Genomic DNA, 7,885 nt, shown 5'->3' with positions numbered 1-7,885 from the left:
CAGGACATTAAGGATCTGATTCCTCTGCAGCGTTTCTGTGTTCAAGAACACCAGTCCACAAACAGGAGCTAGAAAATTCTCCTTGCTCCCTCCTTCCCCTTGTTGGCCAGTGCTGTGGCCCTGTTGCTTCAAGCCCAGGGGTGTTCTCACCTCCACATACCCAAACAGGTCCAACAGGCCGGGAGGAAGAGGGCTGTGTTAATGAGATGCAGAACTGTGCCAGCCCTGAAGGCTAAGGGACGTCCTGGCTTTGGTGTTTTTGCAGAGAACGCTGGGAGCCTCTCTTGTCTTCTTGTCAGGAAGGTGGAAAAAGCATTTAGAACATAAGTAACTTCAGCAGGCCAGTAAGGCATGAATTCAGAAGCAATTGTGCTTTAAGTGAAAGGAAGAAGAACAAAGGCCAGATGTGTAATAGGCAAGCTCAAAGCAACAAAGCCCACTCTTTGAACGTTCATTTCAAGTATGATGGAAAACACAGATCAGAGCTCATTAAGAAAAGATGGACTAGGGGAAACACACCTCATATCTGCTGCAGCCTTTCAGCTTGATGACGAATCAAAGGCCTGTTTCTTCACAAAATCTGGCAGAACGAGTATGAAGTTCTGCCTCCAGAGTGAAAGAACTTTAATCTGACATAAGATGAAATGATCCATGGAAACACATCACAATGAGCCGCTTGATGGGCCACAATGACCTTGTTCACGTTGGGAGACTCAGACTGAATCATAGGACGAGGACATGAATAGCATGACTCCACACTGCGTCCTCAGACACCAGCCGGACCCAGTCAAGGGTTTTAAAAACCAATCTGTAATTTAGTGGAGTAATTTCCTCTGTAATTTCGGTGTGACACTCTTGCCTAAGCATGCACAACATCAGTGGTCGTCAATGGAAAGTCTCAATAAAGGGAATGGCAAACAAATCAGCTCTTAAGATAATAGAAGAATGAAGAATAGAAGGATGAGTGTTCCGGCCTGTTGTTTACACAAGAACTGTCATGAGATGAACTTTATGGTTAATCCATCACCGGTTTGAAAAAGGTCATTTACAGTCTGCAGTCACTAATTAAATCGTCTCCACAACGAACGTGTGGAGACGTGGACACATTCTTTTAGAGATGTGTTGCTTTTCAGTGATGGAATTCAATAAAACTCATTTGTAATTCACGCACAGCTGGATCTTTATATACAACCATGAATCCCTTTAATCATGCCAGAATATGAAAATTGTGGCCAGTTTATTCAGCTGTAAGTGCGAAAGATTTAGTTAAACTGATTACAAATAGGCAGAATTGAGGTATTCAATGCAAAGGGAGAAGTTTAATTTAAAAAAAAAAAAAAAAAAAGTGAAATGTTTCAGTTCAAACACCAACAAAAATGGAAATGACCACCCAAATTAAGTCACGGAGTACCTACTTTTGCATTTACGGAAACTATAAAAGATTTAAAGAACTTTCTTGCTGATGGAAACCTGTGCACCCGCGTGTGTGATTGGTCGAAACGCAGCTACGTCACTCTCAGCCGCCCTCAAACTCCCGCGTCCAACCTAACGCCTGCACAACCCGAAGCTGAGCTCGGCGGAGCGGCTTCCACCTCCGACTGTACCGTCAAGTGTTCCAGGGAGTCATGAATTCTCGGGAAACGTTCAACGACGCCGGGTGCAGTTCCTCCGAGGAGGACAGTAACCGTACGGACACGACGGACAGGACCGCGGAGCAGAAGACGCGCGACACGGTGGCTTGTCGGCGGCATCCGTTCAGCGTGGAGGCGCTCATGTCCGGATGGAAGACGGAGGGTCTTCGCCGAGACTCCAGCGACTGCAGACCTGGCTCTGGGGCCGTGTCCACTCTGGGTGTAAACTCACTGTTTCTGTGTCGGGAGATGCAATACCCTCCCGCCGGGAACCGAAGGAACATCGCACCTTCCTCCCGGGTGAAGTCCGAGGTGTCAGAGTCGGAAGACTGCGCAGCCTGGGTCACAAAGAGCACCTTTTCTAAGCAGCCTCGTAAGTTTCTGCAACTTCATTCTGAGGTTATTTTGCTAGAATATCTGCATAAAAGGGAGCTTTTGCAGAATTCCAAAAGATGCGACCACCAATACATAAAAAGAGAAGAATTGTCTGGAAATCCAGTTTATACCCATTGCCTCCTCATTCTTTTTTATTGATTTTGACTTTGATTTTCTGCATAAATAAAGAATAAAGAACAAAGAGACTAAAGAAGACTAATAAATTATCCAGTGTTTCAGCCTATTTTGGGGTGAGTCAATCAGGCTATATTTGCCATGTGAACGTCCTGAAATGGTCTGTCTTAAAAGAACCGTTGGTCATTCACATTCTGTGTGTTGTCTCAGGTCACCTGAGCCCCACCTGCCCTCTGAGGAAACACAAGACCAACCGAAAGCCTCGCACACCTTTTACCACCTCGCAGCTCCTGGCACTGGAGAGGAAGTTCCGGCAGAAGCAGTACCTCTCCATCGCTGAGCGGGCGGAATTCTCCACCTCCCTCACCCTGACAGAGACCCAGGTCAAGATCTGGTTCCAGAACCGCCGGGCCAAAGCCAAGCGGCTCCAGGAGGCTGAGCTGGAAAAACTGAAGATGGCTGCTGATGCCAAGAGGGCTGCTTCTGTGGCCGTCACCACCGGGGGCTTGCACCCTGCTTTTACATTACCGCTGTCGCTAGGCGCCATGTCGCTGTATGGGCAGATGTATTCTACTTACCCCCAGCAGCACCACAGATCCGTGCTGCCCATCTCACCTCTGGGCCTGTATACTGCTCCACTGGGCTACGGCATGTACCACTTATCCTAAAGATGGAAATATCACTGACTTTGCTGTTTCCAAGGATACCCGGCCCGGACGTAAATTGTAGACAAGTCCTCGTTGATGTCTTCTTGACATCAACGAGATCCATTTCTTTGATGTATTTTTGGCCTTTTGAACTGTTTACATGTAGAAACAGGAGGAAGTCCTAGACCAGCTCTTTCTAATGTTTACTTTTATGATGCTTCTGCTGAGTGAGGTCCCCACGGGAACTCCGATAAGAATATTAATTACAGCTTTTAGATGCAGCGCTTCACATTAATGCCTTTCTCTCCATCGGTGCCTCTCTCCAGCAGCTCGGGACATCTTCATCACACCAAGCAATACCAAAGGAGAAGATCTGATTTCTTCTCTGCTATACTGGAAATGTCTTACTGAGCACTTTTGTATTTATGGTTGTGAGAACATATATCTGTCTCAAACAGCACACTGAACTTTACAATTCATACTCTGTTTAGCTCAGGTTTCCAGAATGTTTCTTTCAGTACCAGCAACAGCTCATTACCATATGTAAAGGGATAAAAGAGTGATGTGTAAGTCTGCGTTGCTTCCCTTTGACAACATCTTAATTGACCTGCAAGACCAGCTGTGTGTGTGTGTGTGTGTGTGTGTGTGTGCGCGGTTTCCCACCAAAGAAAGTCTTGACAAGCCTGTAATGATGCAGCATAGTTTAAATGACTTTATGACATTAATACTGCAGCTTTTATTTACCACTTGGTTCAGTCTTCCTTTGAAAAATGTACATAAGAAATGAATATGGCATATTTATGACTGGTTGAGTGGTGTGAGAACTCAAGGCACCCTTTATCTTTATAATTGTTGGGTGTGCCCCCTGCACTGCAACAACACTAAGTCCATGTTGACCTTGGTGGAATTCTTTTAAAATTCTTTTGCATTAACGCCTGTTTCTGCACAGCCAGAGGGTCAGACGTGCGCTTTGTTTCGAATTACAAGAGCATCCGTGCAACTTTGATGTTTGGAGGAAATGGTTTATAGGCAGCAGCGTATTTATGAGGTTCCCCTTTAATCAGGACAAGGCAGAGGGAAGTAGAACAGAAAAGGGAAGCAATCAGCCAAATGAAGTGCACACTGGCACGAGTGTCTCGTGTCCTGTGAAACATCATGTTTGCGTTCAGCAAAAGGCTTGAAAAGGATCGTTTCACTGCTGTTGTTCCGTTTTCTGCTACATCTGATAATCATTAAGTCTTTTTTGTGGAGTTTTTAATGACACTTGCACTTAACATGTGATCGAGCTGTGCCACCGCTGTATCCTTATTCTCGCCCACCACCCCGTGGCAACATGTGGTGTTACACGCAGAGGGCCGACTAAAGAGCCCAGAACATTGAAGAAACTCACTGTTAAAAGCCATTAAACCACAAGAAAGTGCGGCGATGACATATATTTGGGTTTTTATATTAGATATTTTAATTTTAGAGCTCCATTAAAGTAGTTTTTGATTTAAACGCAACATTTTACTATATTGCAGAAAAATGTTTTGCATTTTTACAAATATAATACCTAATTTCCATTCTTTTTATATGTGTTTGCTTTATAAATAATATTTATAATTAGTACATATAAAGTGGAGAAGTCAAACCGCAAAGACAAGTTCTCATTTCTTGTTGTGAACCAGTAAGAAATGCAGCTTTGGGTAACCTCACTCAACAATGGAGACACAGATCAGCCTCACACCTGCAGATATTTTCAAGCTTCTTCTGTTTGTTCTGCTCCCTCATGCTTTGCCTCTAAGCCTTCTCATCTATGAAGGGCTACTCTTGGCTGCAGGCCCTGCAGAAATCCCATCTTAGTCTTTCCATCCAAACTGGTGCATTGTGGTCCCCAGTGTGAGCCTGGTCCTTGTTTGGGTTTATTCCTGGTAAAGTGAAGTTTTCCTGCCTCTATTGTATGTTTGGGGCTTCAGGCTGAAAGCAAATCTGAAATGTATGAGATGCTAAATAAAGACCCCAAAAGTCTGCAGAGATGATGACCATTATACCAGTTAGTGGTACTGGGGGGGGGGGGGGGGGTTAGGGGAGGTAGCAAGAGAGGCAGGGGAGGGAGGGAGAGAGGGAGAAGGAAGAAAGAGGGTAGAGTGGGAAGGAAAATAGAGAGGGAGGGAGGGGGAAGGAATGAGAGCAAGGGATGGAGAGACACCACACACATACAGTGTACAATTAACACACCATCATGCAGATAGGCCAGAATGGCATTTTCATACAGACTTTATAACACAGGCTGACTCCACTACCACCACCAACACTTCTGTTTATTTAGAGCTGTTCTGTTAATTGCAAAAGAGCAAACTAAATAGGGGTAAAACCAACACTGTGCAGTACCAGCTAAAACCAAAAGATGTCACCATAGCAACACTAACCCCTACCATCAGCTGTTTGACTTTAGCTCACTTCTGCCCGACAGCAGCTCGTGGTTCCACAGTCTACTGCAAGAGCTCATAAGGGACGACAGTGAAGCTATGGCAGATTTAGCAGCTGCAGTGAAGTATCACATCAAAACAGGCCAGCACTGGTTTACCTGCCTTTATTAATATCACTGAATAATGGCACTGACACACACACACAGCCAGACTCACACAAACACCCCCCTCACACACACACACCCACCCACTTACACATACACACACACACACACACACACACACAGAGGCTGGGGCTTCCTTTGTTGTCCCTGGTGGGTAATGCAGTATCGTTGTTCTATTTTATTGAGAAACGTCCTGCTGTGCAGAGGCGGTGACCTCCTGCCGTGCCGCATGCCTAAACGTTTGCCCAGCTCCAATGAAAATGATCTACGCCGGAGCCCAACCCAGCAGCCTACTGTTGATGTTCCAGAAGCGTTAACTCTCCTCAAGTCTCTGAGATTTAGAAAGACAAGTGAGATGGTTGAGCAGAGCAGGACAACAGAGGCGGTGGGAAGTCATTTGATGGGTCAGGGTATTTTGAAAAAAAGGACACAAACAAGCTATCGTGATGATCCGCTGCTGTGAGCTGTCCCAACATCTGCAGCTCTGCTGCCTTTTTCTTTCATTTAATCTGGGTGTCGTCTCAAATTCTAAACTGCACAAATTCAACATAAATATTAACCCATGACGTCTCCATCAATACTATCAGTCAACAATAACTGATCAGTTCTAAAGAACAGCAGCTAAGTTTCAAATTCCACTGCTCGTTTCTGACTACATTTACTCCTACAAATTCAGCTGAAAATACTCAAATGGGGCCACTGAAGGAAAAATATTCATTTCAAAGAAAACGATTTCACATTAAGTTGCTGCTGAATCTCAGATACATTTAAACTGATGCCCCGCTTGTGTCCCAGCAGGGCATCAGTCTTCTGCTCCTCACCACCCAGCTCTTATTCCTGCTTTTACTTATTCTTAATTGTGCAGCATCATTCAGACTCATGAGCATAAGTGGAAGATGGAAATGAGTTTTGCCGCTGCCGCCTCATGAATCCACATTTTGTACCTCAAGACCCTAAAAATCTCAGGCATTGTAAAATGTGAAAGTTTCCATTAGCGTAGCCACAGCTGCTTACATATATGCAGTGACGGCTGCATCATTAAAAGATGGTGGAGAAGCAGAACTGTCACCCTGGCTTCTGCTGCACATTGTGACCGCAAACCTGCTGTAAGTAGCAGATGGATTCATCTTTCCAATGCTGGGGAGCCTGTAAGGGGGCAGTACTTCCAACTACTGTGATGATGTTGGTCATTTAGCAATTCAGACATTAGGTTCTCTCCTGTTTCTGCTCCTTTGTATTTTAAATGCCCTCCTACATGAGTAGAACGTTGCAAACATCTTCAACGGGTGGATAAAATAAAGTGTGCAGAGAGACTTCATCAGGTCCTGGAGATATTCAGGTTTGAAGCCATGTGATGTGTGAGAACGTGGCTTTAGGACAGCAGCTATTTATAGATTCACATGTGTGATTTAATGTGAGCAAGGCTCTTCCTCCATGTTCCTCTGCAGGAATGACACACATATGCATGGGTTCAAAGGCAATTAAGTCAAATGGGGAAAGACCACGCATGTGTTGAACAGAAAGTGATTCCAAGATTCTGATCACTGAGAGCTATGGAAGTGGTTTCTAAGAGTAGCCCAATATTTTAACTTATCAATATTTTAAATTATCAACCTCATTAATCAGGAATGCAAAGAGTCTCCCCAAAAAATAACTTGCTAAGACCTAATTCTGCTAAGCGCCATCACATTTTACTGCAACAAGATACAACAGTCTATGAAATAATCGAAGATTTGAACACAGGAATGTGTTTAAATTGGCATAAATTCTTTAAGTCTCATTCTGAGACTAGAATCTGCGCTTGGTCATGCTCCTTTTCATTTACGTGTCTGCAAATGGTGTCAAGTTCCCAGCTTCGGGGAACTCTATTGCGGGGTTCTTCCTGCAGGGGGCGTGGTGGAGCCATGCCCCAGCCGCAGCTGGCGTCGGGGACTGGCGCACCTGTAGACTATCGGTAATCAAGCCACCTGTTTATGGACTGTACTCACGGTTTGCCAGCGTTGGCGTGTTTTGTCTGCTCCCAAAACCCCGACGACACTCTTCAGGATATTCCTTGTGACTTTTTCCTTCGTGGATTAGTTTGGAGCCCGTTTCCTGGATGATCGTTTGTATTTTTTCTTCACGGACTACCTTTGACCCGCTCGGGTGGAGTGATGGAGTGATGGTGGAATGGGGTCCATTGGGTATATAGTGGACGGTGGTCGAGAGTGTAGAATGTGGGAAGGAGAGGGACGAAAGGCTGAGAGCATGCAGTAGGATGGCTGTTGCTTTGCAGCAGTGATGCTGGAAGAGAAAGACAGTAAAAGCTGGTAGCTCAAGTCATCAGATCGAATAAGCTGGGAGGATAGAGGACACAGACTATCCAGGGATGATCTCAGGGTAGAGCATATGGTACCAGTGGTAAACCTCTAGCGAGGAGAATGTACTGGTAGGGGACAAAGTTGACACCATAGTGGAGAAATGGGTGGGAGAGAGTTTGCTGAGATTGCAATGGAAGGAGTCCATGGGTTAGGGAGCAAGGTGTT

General features: G+C 45.1%; 1 protein-coding gene across 2 annotated transcripts; it reads left to right on the top strand.

Moving 5' to 3' along the window:
* The first annotated feature begins 1,527 nt into the window (after nt 1-1,527).
* Nucleotides 1,528-4,799, top strand: msx2b (muscle segment homeobox 2b). Of its 2 annotated transcripts, XR_965112.2 has the most exons (3): nt 1,875-2,004; nt 2,196-2,257; nt 2,352-2,494. XR_965112.2 is itself a non-coding variant. In XM_011611129.2 (2 exons), exons 1-2 carry the CDS (start codon nt 1,626-1,628, stop codon nt 2,807-2,809), a joined length of 837 nt encoding a protein of 278 aa, XP_011609431.1. In that variant the 5' UTR covers nt 1,528-1,625; the 3' UTR covers nt 2,810-4,799. The 2 variants fall into 2 exon arrangements, 1 of the variants encoding a protein (XP_011609431.1); XM_011611129.2 differs by lacking the exon at nt 2,196-2,257 and having other exon boundaries at nt 1,528-2,004; nt 2,352-4,799.
* The last annotated feature ends 3,086 nt before the right edge of the window (nt 4,800-7,885 follow it).

The sequence above is a fragment of the Takifugu rubripes genome, chromosome 15 (assembly GCF_901000725.2).
Source record: "Takifugu rubripes chromosome 15, fTakRub1.2, whole genome shotgun sequence".
In the NCBI taxonomy this organism is placed as follows: Eukaryota; Metazoa; Chordata; class Actinopteri; order Tetraodontiformes; family Tetraodontidae; genus Takifugu; species Takifugu rubripes.
This window is presented reverse-complemented; position numbering and strand designations above follow the sequence as displayed.

Bases quoted from the DNA above. Each gene is read 5' to 3' on its own strand.
- msx2b (XM_011611129.2), top strand. From the start codon at position 1,626: ATGAATTCTCGGGAAACGTTCAACGACGCCGGGTGCAGTTCCTCCGAG. The intron at 2,005-2,351 runs GTAAGTTTCTGC...GTGTTGTCTCAG, and splicing joins CACCTTTTCTAAGCAGCCTC to GTCACCTGAGCCCCACCTGC.